Genomic DNA, 16,588 nt, shown 5'->3' on the forward strand with positions numbered 1-16,588 from the left:
GCTCTCGGGGACAATCCAGCAGAAGATGGTGGCCTTATGCTGTTACCAGGGTTGAGTGAAAGAGTGCTTCAGGAAGAAGAGTGCTCCCCATGTAGTGGGACCCGGTCAGCAACTTAGTAAGGGAATAAAGGGGAAGAAGAGATGAGGACAATGGCTCATCTCATGGGTGGTACCATGATAAGGCCTCCAGTGGTGGAGCCAGATCAGGGAGAAGCCCTCAGGTGGGCCTCGTGCCTGTAAGATCACAGAGCTCTCTCTCCTCTTTGCCAGTGGTCATGTTCAGTCTTCAGCGGATTGAATCTAACAGCCACCACTGTTCATTCCACTTTCTTGATCTCGTCTTCCCTTGGCCTCCAGGAAGCCCCACCCCCAATGGCTCCATTGCTTCTCCCTGGACGCTCCAGAGATCTAATGTCTAAGGCTGGAGGACAGTACAGCTCACTCCCTGTGAGCTACGCCCCGTCCCTCCTTGCTTCCCCCTTCGGGGACTCCATCAAGTATAACAGCTTGAAATACCTCCTCAAAAGTGCATGACTTGAAAACCGTTGTGCTGTCCTGGACCTTTCCCCCAGACCATGCACCAGGATGCTCAGCTCCCTCACATTCAACAGCTGCGTGTCCGGTTAGACACTGACCACTCACCACGCATAACGCGTGCAGGCTACTACTCCCCAGTCACCACTGCCCAGCCATGTGCTGCTTTCTGAGGTTCCCTTTTTCAGTAAGTGTCAACCCTCTCCTAGGTGGGATAGGGTTGTCGTTCTCTATGGTTTTCTCAAACGTGTAGCCATTCCATGAGCACACACTTCCATCAGCAGGCTTCTTCAAGATGTGCTGGCGGAGACGTGCCAAATGTTCAGGGCCCGGGAGCCTACGACTTTTTAAATAATGTTTGACATATGCAAGTGCCAATATACTCAGATGTTTGTTCTTTAAATTTAGACAGTTATAGAAAAGCTGAAATACTTGAATATGAAACGAGGAGCCATCATAACCAAGCTTCAGAGCACAGAAGAAGAAATGAATGACATAGCTGACACTGTGAGTTCAACTGACCTCTTTGAAAGCATACCCGCTCAATGCTAGCTGTGTTCTTAGAGTGTGTCTCCTAAGGTCTGAGGGACAGCTCTCCATAAGGATAGCTTCTTCCAGGGAGAAGCGGTCATCTGAGCATAATATTATCTGCAACACTGACTGCAACAAAACAGAAATTTCCAAGTTAAAAAAACGCAAGGGGTGAGATCAGAGCTATTTCACACCTTGAGGGTGAGGGAACGGGGAGGAGGGGAAGGAAATACAAGTTCACGTTAAATTTTTTAGAGCGCTGAAGAGAGCAAAAGCTAGGATCTCAACTTTACGAGCACTTGTTCGTCATCACTGAAGTTTCTGCCATTGGGCTGGCTCCGATGTGCGGGGGCATGGTGATGGACCGTGAGGATGGTCAAAAGGCAGCTGCCGGGTGCTGGAGACTGAAGGATTTTTAGTCGGTCTATTCTGGGAAGTTTAGCTTATCCTATGTGTATAGAAAAATTTAAAACAATGGTACTGTGGGTAGATTCCACAATCTAAAAAGACACACAATCTAAAAAAGTTGCAGAGGTCATTTAGTCATGCGGTGCCGTGGAAAGCTGGTCTCGGCCAGTCAGCACCGCAGAGCAAGGGGGACCAGGAAACGGCGTGGGAGTTTTTGCCCGATTCCCTTTGCCACAAACGGTCAGGAGTTGTGAATGATTCAATATACAGCAACAAAGAAAGCAATTCATACGTGGATGAGGGAGTTAAGTAGACGTTTATCCAAAGCAAACATATAAATAAACAATGGGAACATGAAAGGGGTCTCTTAGCTCAGTGGCTAGGAGCACTAACTGCTCTTCCGGGGCACCTGGTTCCAATTCCTAACGCACACAAGACGGTTCTTGACCGTTAGAAACTCCAGCCTTAGGGGACTCGACACCTCTGGCATCCTCAGGCCCTGCACTCACAGGCAAAAATACCCGTGTGCTCTCAAAAACACCTACACACGATTTAAAATACTAGAGATGAATGCTTTAAAAAGGAACATGAAAATATGTCCAGCGTGACTGATCACGCGGAAATGTGACAATCCAAAGTGCGGTGGTGCCCAGCCTCATCTTCGGGAGAGAATTATCCCCAAATGGGGAAGTTAAGTGTTAGTGAGCGGGAGAGAACTTGGAACGCTTTCGCACTGCTGCTTGGGATTGTGAATGGTCTCAGTAAGGACTCAAGGGGGACACTGAGACAGAGCACCAAGGAGTAAGACGTTTGTCACAAGAGTTACTAGTGCCATGTACAGACAGACAGACGGACAGAAACCAAGTGAGGGCTCTGGGGTAAGTGCAGGCTCCACTGCCAGAGACAGACAGCATGGTGGAGGAAGAGAGTGAGTCAGGGCCGCTAGGAGGAAGAGAGTGAGTCAGGGCCGCTAGCAGAAGCGGGAGTGTCTACTTGGACCTTTCTGAGAGTGGGGGAGGAGTCACAGAGCAAGCCCGTAACCAGGCTTTTGATTCCCAGGAAGGAGGCAGAGAGCGGGGTGTGTGAGCAATACCCCTCTGATACCCATTCACCTTCCCCAGGCCTGACATTCTGTTGCCCATCAGTGAGGGAGTGGCTGAACACAATATCCTATATCCACATTTGGTGGAATACTATTTGGCCCTAAAAAGTGGAAAGTTTAGCGCCAAGTGTGATGGTGCATGTCTGTAGTCCCAGCAGCTGGGAGGCAGAGGCAAGCAAATCTCTGTAAGTTCAAGACCAGCCTGGTCTCAATAGCAAGTTCAGCCAGGGCTACACAGCAAAACCTATCTTATTAAAAAACAAAACAAACAGAAAACAAAAAACAAACAAATAAAAAACAGATTAGACTTAAATTCATCGACTAAGATTCTGATATATTTTAAAGGTTTATCAATAAGATATTTCCAGATTCTCACTTTTGAAGTAGATGATAGACAATCCTGTTACACTTATTGCCACGTGAGAGAAAATTATCTGTAAAATTTAATAAGATTTTCTTAAAGAAATGAAAGTGGACAAGAGAGGTGGCCAGAGTAAAGGTACTTGTCCCCAAACCTGACCACCCGAGTTTAAACTCTGAATCCCACCATGGTGGAAGAAGAAGAGTGACGCTGCCAAGTTGTCCTCTGCGTTCCATGATCACACATGTGCACATACCACACACACATACACACACACACACACACACACAGAGAAAGATTTTAAGGAAATGAAAACCAATCTCAGTGAATACTGGATGACTGCCATGCACTGTAAGTGACCCCAAATGCCAAAACGTGCATTTAAAATAGTTCCTTAAAGAGTAAAGTGCTACCAAATGAAAGTGGGCTATTTGGTGCCGCAAACGGTAGGTTCCCGATCCTAAGGGCGGGTGTTTGTGCTTCGCCCACAGGAGGAGCTGTTCCGGACGCTCGCGTCCTACAAACTCATTGGGCCAAGGTACAGATGGCACCGAAGCAAGTGGGGGCGTGCTTGCCCCGTGTCCTTAAAGGATGGGAACGTTTATCCCGGAACAGCAGATTTTTCTGTGAGGTTGGTAAGCTTTCTAGAGCCTAAATTTTCCACCTACCCATGATGCTTCTGGTTGCTTACCCTCACGGTGTACTCTAAGTTTTCTAGGTAAAATGTACTGCCTTTCTTCCGAGGAAACATTGAGGTGGTTTTCAACGAACCCCCGTCTCTACCTCCTGCCACCCATGCCCATCCCACCATGTAAGCTCTTCGTATTCGGCCCCAGGTACGCTGGGAAGACAACGCTGAGCAACCTCCTTGCAGAGTACTTCAAAGGAAAGGTAACCACCTGTGGAGGCCTTGTTTGAATCTGTAGAATTCTACTTGAACTTGGTTTTCAGAACTTTACACTGGGCCCTGGGGTTGGCACAGGGGAAGGCGTCCTCCTGCAGTTGGCACAGGTTCTCCACTGCCATCCGTTCGCACTCCCAACAGCCCCCAAAGTCACCCCACCCATCTCCTGGGTCATCTTCCCCTTCCCCTCCCCCCCCCCCCCCCCCCGCTACTTCTTCATCTCCCCACAGTTTCACACCTGCGCTCATTCTTGGTGATTTCAGGGTCTGCAGTTAGCATCCTCACAGCCTCCTGGCGTGTTGGCTCCACCCCCTCTTCTCCTCAGTGAAGTTGTTCTCCATCCTAAAATGGACAGAGATTACATTCAGCTCAGAACACATTTATAGCTTTAAAGGCAGCTAAAAGGATATTTTGGATGGAGAACATGACCCCTTATTTAATCTTTCTGCTTTGCCTTTAGTTATTATATCCCAGATCTGCCCAATTTTCTGCATATTCCCTTAGGTCACCAGTCACGTCTATAAGTAAACTTTTAAGTCTGAACAAAGTGTTTTGTTCATCTCTTTACTTTTTGTTTCTTTGTTGGTTTTGGGTTGTGTGTGTGCGTGTGTGTGTGTGTGTGTGTATGTGTGTTTTGTTTTTTTGTTTTGCTTTCTTTTTTTGTTGGTTGGTTGGTTGATTTTTCTTTTTTTTTTTTTTTTGTTTGGTTTGATTTTTTTCAAGACAGGCTTTCTGTGTGTAGCCTTGGCTATCCTGGACTTGCTCTGTAGAACAGGCTGGCCTCAAACTCACAGAGCTCCGCCTGCCTCTGCCTTCCAGAGTGCTGGGATCACAGGTGTAATTCCACCATGCTTGGCTCATCTCAGTACTTTTGAATTCAGTAGCTGGATCTTTTAAAGGAGCTGATTATTAATATTTATTATTGATTTGTCTTTTAGTTAAACAGTGGTTATTCCTAAACCAGCTGTAAATCACCACACAGAGACTGGGATTTATTTAATTAACCTAGAGCTGGCAATATTTATTCCATCCTAACCCTCCAAGCCCACGTAGTTTCCTCCCATTCAGATTTCCCACATTATACTTGCTTTTAGTTATAAATTAGGTCTGGTTCATCTCTCCTCATGGTTCCAAGTCCCCTTCTGCCAATCTCTGCTCTCCAACTCCTCTCACTCTGTACCAAGATGCCCCATCCTATTCTCTCCATTGTTCAGCATTGTGGCTGGCTGTTTTATTGATGATACAGAGAACAAATGGAAGCATGTTTCCACAAACTTGAGGCAGGTGATGCTTAGAATAAACATCACAATGCAATGTCTGGATTGAAACTAGGTGGTGGGGTAGAGAAATCAGCATTTGAATAAACAAGGGTAAACTGTATACATTCCACAAGAACATTATATCAACAGAGTTATATTGCCTTGCTTTCTTCATATGATTGTTCCAGTTTGGTCATCTGCTGGCTTGGATATCTTTTCCCATTTTATTTCTTGAGGGTTAATACTCTGTAGCACTCACAGAGGAGAAAACAATCACTTAGAACAGCAACAAACCAAACAAGATAAGAAATATACTTAAAATCCTGCTAACTCACCACAAAACTAACTCAGAAATGAAAAATGGAAAAAATAATGTTAAGAATTATCTGGACAAAAAAAAATAAGTAGTAAATGGCTGAGGTAAAGGAGTCACACATGGAAAGAGAAGAAAACAAAAGAAAAGCAAGATTAAATAAAAAAAACAGGAAAAAAATACCATTATGAAGGGGGAGGAAATAGGAAGATATTAAAATAATAGAGACTACCTAATGATAAAATAAAAAGGGTAAACAGATTTAATGGGGAAGGTCAATAAATAAAAATAAATAAGTTTCTAAAAACAAGGCAAAGGTCAAAACACTGCTGAAAGTACAGTTTTTTAAACTGTATGTTTTGGTATGTCAGCGGAGTGGGAATCTGCCAGGTACTGGGAAGAAAGGGGACAATTGATCTTGGGGAATCCTGTCTTTCCTATGACTTACGCTCCTTCTGAGCCTGTGCTGGCTAAGCATCCCATGTCCCCCTCAGTTTGAAGCTGTCCTCATTTCAAAGGCCTCCCTCCTTAACGCACTGGCCTCTGGTGGCCACTCTAAAGATTGCAGTCTCTAAGCCGAGCGGGCTCCGCTAGTGGGCACGCCCTAGATGGCTCCTGCTGTGCCTAGGGAGTGCCTCTCAAGTCCCCTGGGAATTGAGGAAGCAACCACAGCACTGAAATCTGAACAGATAGAGCTGTCTCTGTGTTCTCAAAACACATGAACATTAGTCACCAACATCAGTCATGCCGGAGGGATACAGCTGGAGGTACACAGTAGTCCTCTGGTGACCTAGGGTCCCCAGTTTCTTCACCAGGGAACCTCACTGCAGGGAGCTAGATCTGAAATGTGGTTATTCACGCTCCAGAGGCTGGTCCGTCACGGACCTCAGGCTCAGGGATAGTAAACTCCAAAGTTATTCTTAGTGAGGAGGTCAGCCCCCCGGGACTGTACTCTTGAGGTTGTTGGTGTCTGGCGCTCCTGAATTCCAGGACTGCCACTCGAGCTGTTTCTCAGCCTGCAGCTGGAGCCAGTTGGTTTCAGGGTCTTTGACTTATGACCGTCCCCTGTTCCAGGATTCCGTGACACCCAGGGTAGCTCAGTTTTAATAGTAGGTTCAGTCTCAAGATGGCGCCTGGTCACAGCTCTCTAAGTCACCAGAGAATGACAAAGGGAATTCTCTCCACTGCTGACGCCACCCCCGACCCTTCATCCCCACCCTCCACCCTCCACTCCCCATGCCCCACACACAATGTTTCCCAAGGGGAACACGGTATCTCAGGAACATCAGAGGTCAAGCACACTGCAGCCTCGGGGCTAGTACCCACAGCCACACAGTGGGAAGACTCGGGTTGTCAGGGCACCAGGCTGCAGCTCCTCCAAGGCCCCTGACCCTGGGCCACAACCAGCCCTGCCATACACAACTTCTGGTTTTAGACAAGGAACTGTGTTCCTTCTCTATGCATTAGGGCTGCGAAAGCCTTGGATCCGTCCAGCCATCAACAAAGCAGAGGTTGAAATTTCCAGTGATTGGGAAAATCCTAATTTAAACCTCGGTGAGAACTGTCTCCATACCCACTAGAATGGCTAGAATCGAAAAGATTCATAAAGCCGAATAAGTGTTTTACAAGGCTGCAGACGAAATATTTCTTCCCCCTTTTTTTTTTTAAGTCAAATATAACACTAGCATGGAGCCCAGTAATTCCACCTCCTAGTAACAAAAACACAAGTCTACAAAAGATTCCATATAAATGTCAATCGCTGCTTTATTTCTAAGATCCCAGGCCTGGATACAACCAAAGTGTCCTCCAGAAGACGGCTGAGTGAAAAGCCAGGGTACTCAGAGTGGGACAGAACTAAGCAATGAAAAGATGAACTGATGAATTGCAAAAACATTCCCCACCCACCCCAGACTTGCCCCTTGACACCTGCGACAGGCACACTGGGCCCTGGGATCACGAGAGCAGGAGAGCTGTCCTTGCCCTTTGCTGGAGAGTGGGCCCTATACCTTGCCTGGGAGGCCCACAATAGAGCTTACCCTGGTGGTGGTGGGTGCAGGTGAGCAGCCCCGAGGGCGTGAGCGTGGGAGAGACGCCACCACTTCTCTGCCACGTGGTGGGGGCGTGTGCAAGAGAGTGGTGCCTTGTCCGGCTCCTGCCATCCTTTGCCACCTCTGGTAGGCTGGAGAGCTGGTCCCAAGGTTATGAGAGCATGAGAGCTGGCCCAGCCCCTCTCTGGCTCTAGCACTCAGGAGAGCAGGCCCTGCACCTCACCTGGGCAGCACAGCAGAGCTGGCCCTGCTTGGTGTGGGCATGGGTAGCTGGCCCTGGGAGAGTGGGAAAGGAAGATCTGGCTCTGCCCCTTGCCAGCAGGGGCATTGGGTGAGTTAGCAGGGATAAATGCTGGAGAGCTCACTCTGGTGGCGTGGGTGCAGGTTTCCTGGGGACTGACCAGCTCAGCCTCCACCCAAGCACAAATCCAGGGCTTTGAGTTGGCCCGTCCCAATATCGTCCCTATCTGTTAACTACTGGAGCATGTGAAGGGGCTGGCCTTACAGATCCAAAGCTGCAGGATCTCCATGACACAGGGCAACAACAGGATATCCAACAGGGGTCCCAGTGAGGATCCCGTATTGATAGTGCAGCAGAAGCCAGAGGCCTCGAACCGGAGCAATGAATCATTGCAATGAACATTTATAAATAAAGAAGTGTGGACAAAAGGGAATACTGTGGGACACTAAGCTTCTACAAGATTGGTTTTTTTTCTCTGTCGGGGGGAAGGTTGCAAGAGCAGAGGGTGGCTATGAAGGGATGGGGAGATGAGCGGGACTGGAGTACATGTTGTGAAATTCACCAAGAATCAGTAAAATGTTGAGAGATAAATGTACATGTTGTGAAATTCACCAAGAATCAGTAAAATGTTGAGAGATAAATAGGTAGGTAGATAGACAGATTGACGGACAGACAGATAGAAAATGTTTACTAAGGAGAGGAAGCCTGAAAAAGATTACAGTCCATATAACTTATAAGAAATTCAGGAAAAGATGCAAATGATCTATAGTGACTGAGGACAAAATAGGCCAAGGACTAGGAATGAGAGGTGTGGACAAAGAAGGAGAAGAAAGGAATTGACTATTAAAAAGAACATTCTGGAGCTAATGTAGAAGTTCTGTATGTTGGTTTGGGTTGCTGTACGCTTACAATTGCAAAAATTCCTGACATTATTAAAATGCATGCTTTTTACTATCTTATAAATTACACACATGAAATTGACTTGGTGTGTCTTAATTTTTATTAAGTCAAATACACACGCAACCAGAATATATCCGTAACTTACGTTTCTATGTTTTTATATAAATCATGGCTGATCCTGTAAGAAGGAATGGACGTAAGAACTGGTGACCCTGGGGCTGGATTGATAGATCCCTGTTCTTTCCCGGAGAGCCCAGTTCCCGGAACTCACATGACAGCGCACAACCAACCGTAACTCCAGTCCCAGGCGATCTAACCATCCTCTCCTGGCCTCTGGGGGCGTCACGTGTATGTAGCACACAAACATCCATGAAGACAAAACACGGATATATATATATATATATATATATATATATATATATATGGAAATAAGGAGGCTGGAGTGATGGCTCAATGGTTCAGAACACTCACTGCTTTTGCAGAGGCCGCGGGTTTGGTTCCCAGCACCTTCCTGGTAATGCATAGTCATAAGTCCGGTTTCAGGGGATCTAATGTCTCCTCCTGACATCTAAGGGCACCAAGCAAAGACACGGTACATATGTATGCATGCAGTCAAAATACTCACAGACATAAGATAAATCTTTTTAATTAAGAACAGGTGTCTGGAGAGATGGCTCAGGGGGGAAGAACAACATTTGCTCTTCCAGAGGATCCAAATTCAACGCCCCGCACCCACATCAGCTGGCTCATAACCGCCTGTAACTCCAGACCCGGGGGATCTGACACCTCCGACCTCTGCAGGCAACTGCACTCGTGTGCTCGTACCCACGCACCCATCCCCCGCAGACATACAAATAACTGACAACAATGAAAATACATTTTAAATTAAAAATAAAACGGACTTTTAAAAAAAAATCAGTGTATTTTATATCTAATTCCAAAGACTCTTCAAGCAGTATCTATTTTTGGAAGGTAGGTAGGTAGGTAGGTAGGTAGATAGATAGATAGATAGATAGATGTATTTTATCTTCACAGTACCTTGTGATCACACTAGTTTTCTTGATTATTTCTGCAGGTAATTGACTATGCCAAACTTGTTCAACCACGTTTTGATGAAGCTCGTGAAAAACTAATAAAAGACACCATAACTGATGCCACCAACACAGCTATCAGAGTTGTGAAGGAGAGGCTTATGGCCGATCAGAAAGCCAGAAAGCACGGTGAACAAACCATTTTCCCGCTTTAAACTCTTTGTGTCTCGGTGGGTGGTCAAGCCTGGCTAGCAGAGGACAAGGACTTCAGTTCGTTAATTTTGGTATCCTTGCCATTAGCACAATTAGAGTCTCTCAGTAAGTGGCTGGAGGGATGAGGAGAAACTACGACACATCCCCCCAAAAGTTCATTCATTTAACTTGAGGGAAAGGTGCCCATGAACTTGGATGTTCCTCCCTGGGCAGAGGCCGAACAGTATCTGTTACTTTGTCCACACTGGTAATTAAAACACGCTTTTCACCTCAGAATGCTTACCATGTAGAGCACATGCCGGCCTTGATACAGCTGGACGTTTAGGTCATGAACACCCACCATCTTTATTTTATAGATGGCAGTTAAACGACTCTAAAGCTAAACAGTGAATGCAGAGAGGAGGCCTCAACACTCCTTTCCAAAAGCTAGCTCCTGACCAGTCACGCCCTGCTGGTCACCCATAGTTTAGAATAAACATGAACGTGATCTTTATCTGCTTGCTTTTCCCCAGGAAAACGGGAGCTCTAATTTCGTAACTATTTTTCTAATTCATAGACAGATTTGGTAGAATTGATATCTGTAGCTGTTGTGTGCTTTCCTTATACACACATACACAAACATACACATACATATACATACATATATACATGTATAGATCTGGCCTGGAACTGTGTAGTCAAGGCTAACCTTGAGCTTGAGCCTTCACTCCTCTTCCTCTTTCTGAATGAGTACTGGGGTCACGTGTGGAAGCCAAACTCAAGCCCAGTAGAAGGACTCAGTGTTCTTGTCACTAAGGTCACTCAGGGAGCCCCCTGCTTGGGGTTTCTCCTTAAGAATGTTTTTATCTTCTCAGCATCTAGCAAGACAAACATAAAGGCTTTCCTTCTCCGACTTGTTCATTTCACCAACAGTGCTCTACTTCAATATCGAGTTATTTTGGGATTTCTAAAACACATCCCGCTCAGTCAGGGTATATTAAAACGATTTAGAATTCTGTCTATTGAGAAACTTTTCTCGACATTTGCAGTGTAACTAGTTTATAGTAATCCTTCTTGGGACCCTGGAAGAGTTTGTTATGAGAAGTTTTTTTTGTTTTTTTTTTTTTTTTTTCCTACTTCATTTAGATGGTTTGTTTGTTTGTTTGGCTTTCTATACAAACTGGGGATTTTTTTTTTTTTTTTACATTTTCTATTTTAAAGCCATTCAATAAGAAATTAACTCTTCATTTGTGGCAATGTTGTATTTTCGCTAAACAAGAACATATGTGCCTACCTATTTTGCCTTTCTTCTTTCTGACTAGCCTACAAGCCAATAAAAGAATCCATCATTCGACCTAAAGAATTTTTTACAAAGCTGGAACTGAGAGGGCCTGGCACCCTAGTGTCCATCCAGATAATGGGACACTTTTAAAATGCTAAATCCAAGTGTACATAGTATTCTTGGCCACTTAAAGATCGAAGGGGGGGTACCTATTAACTCGGAGGTCATTAGTTTATTCAACCAACACTTTAGTATTTCCTTTGCATTAGACAAATGGCATGAAACTCCTTTACCCTTGGTGTTTATATTGTAGTGGAGGGTGGAGAGAAGAAGAAAATAAAAGGAGGTAGAGAGGGAGGAAAGAAGGAAAGGAGGAAGGAACGAATGGGGGAAGGAAGGAAAGGGGGAAGAAAGAAAAACGAAGGAAGGAAGGAAGGGAGGAAGGAAGGGAGGGAGGGAGGGAGGGAGGGAGGGAGGGAGGGAGGAAGGAAGGAAGGAAGGAAGGAAGGGATGGAGGGAGGGAGGGAGGGAGGAAGGAAGGAAGGAAGGAAGGGAGGAAGGGAGGAAGGGAGGAAGGGAGGAAGGGAGGGAACAAGAAGCAGAGCAGACAGTGATGGGAGCAGAGTGCTGTTCTGCTGAGTTGACATTGTCAAAGTGAAGACACTAGGTGGAAACATAAATCCATCTTTCATGTTTGCTACAATCTGTAGTAATTCCTTTTACCTGAAATTGTGAGGGGGAAAAAAAAAACAAAACATAAGTTTTGAATGAAGTTCTTTATAAAATGTCTTCCGTACTGGAACATACAAGCAGATACTTTCCTATATGCTGTGAACTTGAAAACCCTGTTAAAAATTCACTGATTATTCTAAGTCTGACAATAAAGCCAACCTTCTTAACTCCAGCCCCACATATATTTAAGTAAAGTTTGTCAAGGGAGAAGAGTGAGAGCTTGTTAATCACAAAATATGTATCATGAAACAGAGGTTAGGGAGCAAAGTTCCCACGTCCGCACCAGCTAATGCTTACAACATGCAATGATCTTCGTTTGGTCAAGGAAAACATGAGACAAGTAGGTGAAGTGGCTGCATGCCCACAGCTCTTAAAGAACAGTCCGACTGAATCCAAGTCTTGTCTGCTCGGAGCAGTGCCTGCCTCCCCCTCGCCAGATGTCTAACGGAGCCATTTGCCTTTCAGAGGAGAAAACCTTAAGGGAGAGGAAACGTGACCCCTCGGAGTTTAAAGTACTTAAAAGTACCGAGGAGTTCCCGTCTTCTGCGGATGTCGGAGGTAAAAGCACATCCCACCTGACACCGTCAGTGACAGAATCCATCCGGGTTTACGTAGATGAGTCAATAAAGCCTCTTTTTTTTGCTGCAGGCCCTGCAGACCGCACCTTGGAAGACAAGGAAAAACCCGAGAGCGCCCATGCTGTGGAGAGTGGTAAGAAAGGGAACTGCCAAGAAATCTGTCTATGCATCTTTGTCTATTTGTTTTCTATTTGGCCATCACATGGGAACTCAAAACTTAATACACACAATGGTTGAAAGCTTCAGAATGAAAAAAAAAAAAAATCAGGCTTCACTTTTGCAGATTTCAGCCAGACAGCTACAGAACAGAATAGCTTTACTGACACGAAGAAGGGATAGGGAAAATGAGTGGCATACGTGAAAAACGCCAACAAAGGTCGGTGTTATATAATCATTATTGTATGCTCATAAATTCCTAGCACTGTGCCAACTTTGATATACGGGAACCAGAGTGTCAAAAAAAAAAACCAAACCATAATTATAGCTGTGAAATGTCATCATTATTGATTGTGCTATTTAACCTTATAACATTGTTCTGTTTATATGCTAAAATCCTGACAGCATATAGCAACCCGTGATATAACTGATGTCTACTGTGTCATCACAATAGCCATAAAGTCTAGTATTCTGCCACTTTTGAATAACAGTTATGTTATCAAATGTTTGAATAGGCAGTTATGTTACTCTATCAGGAAGTGCTTTAACCCTAGTTTTAAAGTACTGCACAAATTTATGTATAGATCCTGGCTTAGCCATTAGATTCCAGTGTATTTTATTATATGCATGTGTGTGCGTATGCGTGTGTGTGTGTGTGTGTGTGTGTGTGTGTGTTTACTAACCACATGCATGCAGGAACCCACAGGGTCCAGAAAATGGCATCGGATCCACTGGACCTGGAGTTACAAGCAACTGTTGGTCACCTCTTAGCCACTGAACCGTCTCTCCAGCCCCAAGACAGTTCTTTATTATTATTATTATTATTATTATTATTACTATTATTATTATTATTTTGAGACAGGGTTTCTCTGTGTAGCCTTGACTGTCCTGGAACTCACTCTGTACACCAGGAGAAGACTATCCTCAAACTCAGAGAGATCTAGCTGCTTCTGCCTCCCTGAGTGCTGGGATTACAGGTGTGTGCCACCAGGCCTGACTCAAGCCAGTTCTTTATATTATAAATTTGTGGGGTTTTTTTTGCTACCATAAATAATGTTTTAGTGAAGTTTTAACATAAGTTTTATTTGAATATTGCCATTAGTAGAACTACTAGATAAATGAATATGAAGTTACAGAAAATTGTTTTGCATAAAAGTTATTCCAAATTATATTTTCTCTAGTAATACACAGATATATATCATTGTTTCCTCATAATTTTTCCTTAAGGGTTATATTAATTTTTACTTCTGAAGTTTACTATTTGTTCAGCACTTATTTCCTTTTATTTTGGTGATGATTTTTATTTTTCATTAATTTTTCTAAATTGTTGTATTAATTGTATTCTATGTTAGTCCTTTATTTTTCAAGTTTTTTTTTTTTTTTTTTTCAAATTGAGTAGTTTGTCTGCTAAGTTGCCTTGTTATTTTGGAATTAACGGAGGCATTTTCCATAATCAACCAATTGCTTTTCTATTATTGACTTAAATGCTTATTCTTAGGATTTAACATTTTGCTTTTGTTTTATGGTTTTTGTAAGAGTTTTTGTGTTAGGTGGATTTTGTTGTATTCATTTTTATGGCATAGCAATAATTTGATGTACAGCTAATTTTGTTTGTTTCCTCCTACTGATTCAAACATACATGCTTTTTCTGGTTGTAATTTCAAACTAGTAAGAACTGACTGGGCACGGTTAGAAACTCATTTGTGCCACCCTCTTACACACCCACCCACCCACACCCCCACACACAAACATGTGCGTGTGTATACTCTTCACAGTAGGCCACCACCCATACATTCAGACAAAAGCATCAAGTGGCTGCCGGGAGCCCCATGTCTTGGTACTGGCGAGTTTCCCCAGCAATCTACAGCCCTTCTCGCAGACTGTCCCTTCCCTTTGTGGACCAAGTGTCCAGCTTAGAAGCAGGTGCCAGTGTGTCTACCACAGTAGGAATGCCAGCATTGGCAGCTTATCTCCCTGAAGCCAACTGAGAGGCCATGGCCTCTGGAATTAGAGACTGCTGCCTCAGAAAAGACACTCTTGTTTGTTTGTTTGTTTGCTTGCTTATTTTAGGTTCACTGGCAATATATCAAATTAAAATCCTGGCTTTGTTACAGGTTATTATCTTTTTTTATTCTGTTGACAGATATGTTCACCTATTTGAATGTTATGGCCCTTATAAATTGCAACCAGGAGTAGTTCTGGGTCCCTGTGCCCATATCAATCTCTTCTTCAGAATCCAAGCACATATTCTTTTAGTACTCAGCTTAAGTTCTTAGCAATGTTTTACTCACAAATGAAAAAAAAAACAAAAAAAAACAAAAAACCTCAATGGCATGTCTACAATTAAAAAGAGGTCCTGAGGCCTTTATCAGGAAGAAAAGTAAAGTTCATACAAGGGTAAATTAATATCTGGTAATTTGGTACTTTTAAATGTGGTCCCCAAGAAATTAGTGTCTATTTTGGAATTTAGAAGGGAAAATGTTTGATTTAAAAAATAAAACCAGCTGGGTGGTAGTGGTTCATACCTTTAATCCCAGCACTTGAGAGGCAGAAGCAAGCAGAGCTCTATGAGTTTGAGGCCAGCCTGATCTACAGATCAAGTTCTGGGACAGCCAGGGCTACCCAGAGAAATCCTATCTCAAAAAGCCAAATAATAATAATAATACCACTATGCACACTGTGTGTGTGTGTGTGTGTGTGTGTGTGTGTGTGTGTGTGTGTGCTGTTGGGAATCAGGTCCATGGCCTTCCTTATTCTGGGTAAACATCCCCACTGAGCATTCTCAACTTAGCATTATCTTTAACAGGTACTATAGTATGAACAACTGGACATGCATGAACACAGGAAAAATGACACAATTTATCTTTTTGGTGAGAACAGCATTGGGAAAATGGGGTAATCCCTCTGCTCTGCTATCCTTGGTATATGGCTATGCTAATTCACACAATGATTTCAGGGTTCTGGTTATCATGTCATAGCAGAAAGAGGGTAAAAAGCGAGACAGAAGAGCTGACTCTCACTTGGTTAGGTCTCTGAAGGAAGTGGCAGGAGAAGCTGGGGAATGGCTCAGTGGTTAAAGTATTGGACATGCGATCATGAGGGCCAGAGTTCAGCTCTTCAGCACCCATGCGTATGTCTCAGGGGCCTGGCAGTGTCCCCTATAACTCCACCCTCAGAAGACAGAGATGGAGGATTCCCAAAGCAAGCTGGCTTAGGGAGACTAGCCACCCCGGGGAGCTCTGGGCTTCACTAAGGGACGCTGCCTCAATGAATAAAGAAGAGTAGAAAGATGATCCCCAATATCAACCTCTGCCCCCCCCACGCCCACGTACATACCCATTCACACACAGCCGCACATTCATGTACCTATACACAAGCACGCATGCCATGCGCACACAGTAAAATGGAAAAGGTTAATAACACAACAGAGTTCTCAGGAAACTTGCAAAAAAACTTCCCCCAAACCTATTTACGCTTTACTGGCTATCCACGCTGAAAGGAACGTTGGGAAATGCATGCGTCTCTCTTCTCCCTGGGGACATTCGAAGGCCTCTGAGCTGGCGGGAGGCAGCTGCCCTCTGAAGGCCTTTGAGCTGAGAGCCACTGGGCTCTGGACAGTGGGTCCAGCGGTTGGGCCCTACAGCAGTGGTAACTCCAAACCCAAAGCGGAAGTTCAGAAGCGGTGGGATCAGGAGGAACTGCCAAGCCCCTGCCTCACCGGAGGGTTAGACACACGGCTAAATGGCAGACACACCCAGAGCTCCCTCAGCCCTGCTAGGAATAAGAGCAAAAATCAAGCCCCTGCCAAAGTCTCCCCAGCCTGCTCCAGCCTGCCTGCCTCCTGCCCCAGCTCTCTGGACACTTGCTCGTGACTGGAAGTAGCCAGCTTGCTGTGTGGCCACTTCCCCTGGATGTGTATGTTCGCCTTCACCCCTGGCTGTCCTGGTCCCTCCCACTCTTCCTTGACAGGATCCTTCAAGTCGCTGCCCTTCTGGTTTGTGATTCTATGGCTAATG

General features: G+C 44.6%; 1 protein-coding gene across 2 annotated transcripts in view; it reads left to right on the top strand.

Annotated features, from left to right (window-relative positions):
• Positions 1 to 16,588, top strand: part of Ak9 (adenylate kinase 9) — a 105,827-nt gene that overhangs the window by 27,319 nt on the left and 61,920 nt on the right. For both annotated transcript variants that reach the window (XR_009587922.1, XM_060373287.1), the window contains exons 10-15: positions 943 to 1,041; positions 3,428 to 3,567; positions 3,647 to 3,827; positions 9,677 to 9,821; positions 12,304 to 12,396; positions 12,487 to 12,549. Coding sequence is in view for 1 of the 2 variants with exons in the window: in XM_060373287.1 (XP_060229270.1) it covers positions 943 to 1,041; positions 3,428 to 3,567; positions 3,647 to 3,827; positions 9,677 to 9,821; positions 12,304 to 12,396; positions 12,487 to 12,549 (721 nt within the window). In the remaining variant the exon portion in view is untranslated. The remainder of the gene's footprint in view (positions 1 to 942; positions 1,042 to 3,427; positions 3,568 to 3,646; positions 3,828 to 9,676; positions 9,822 to 12,303; positions 12,397 to 12,486; positions 12,550 to 16,588) is intronic.

Source organism: Meriones unguiculatus, chromosome 20, assembly GCF_030254825.1.
Source record: "Meriones unguiculatus strain TT.TT164.6M chromosome 20, Bangor_MerUng_6.1, whole genome shotgun sequence".
Taxonomy (NCBI): Eukaryota; Metazoa; Chordata; class Mammalia; order Rodentia; family Muridae; genus Meriones; species Meriones unguiculatus.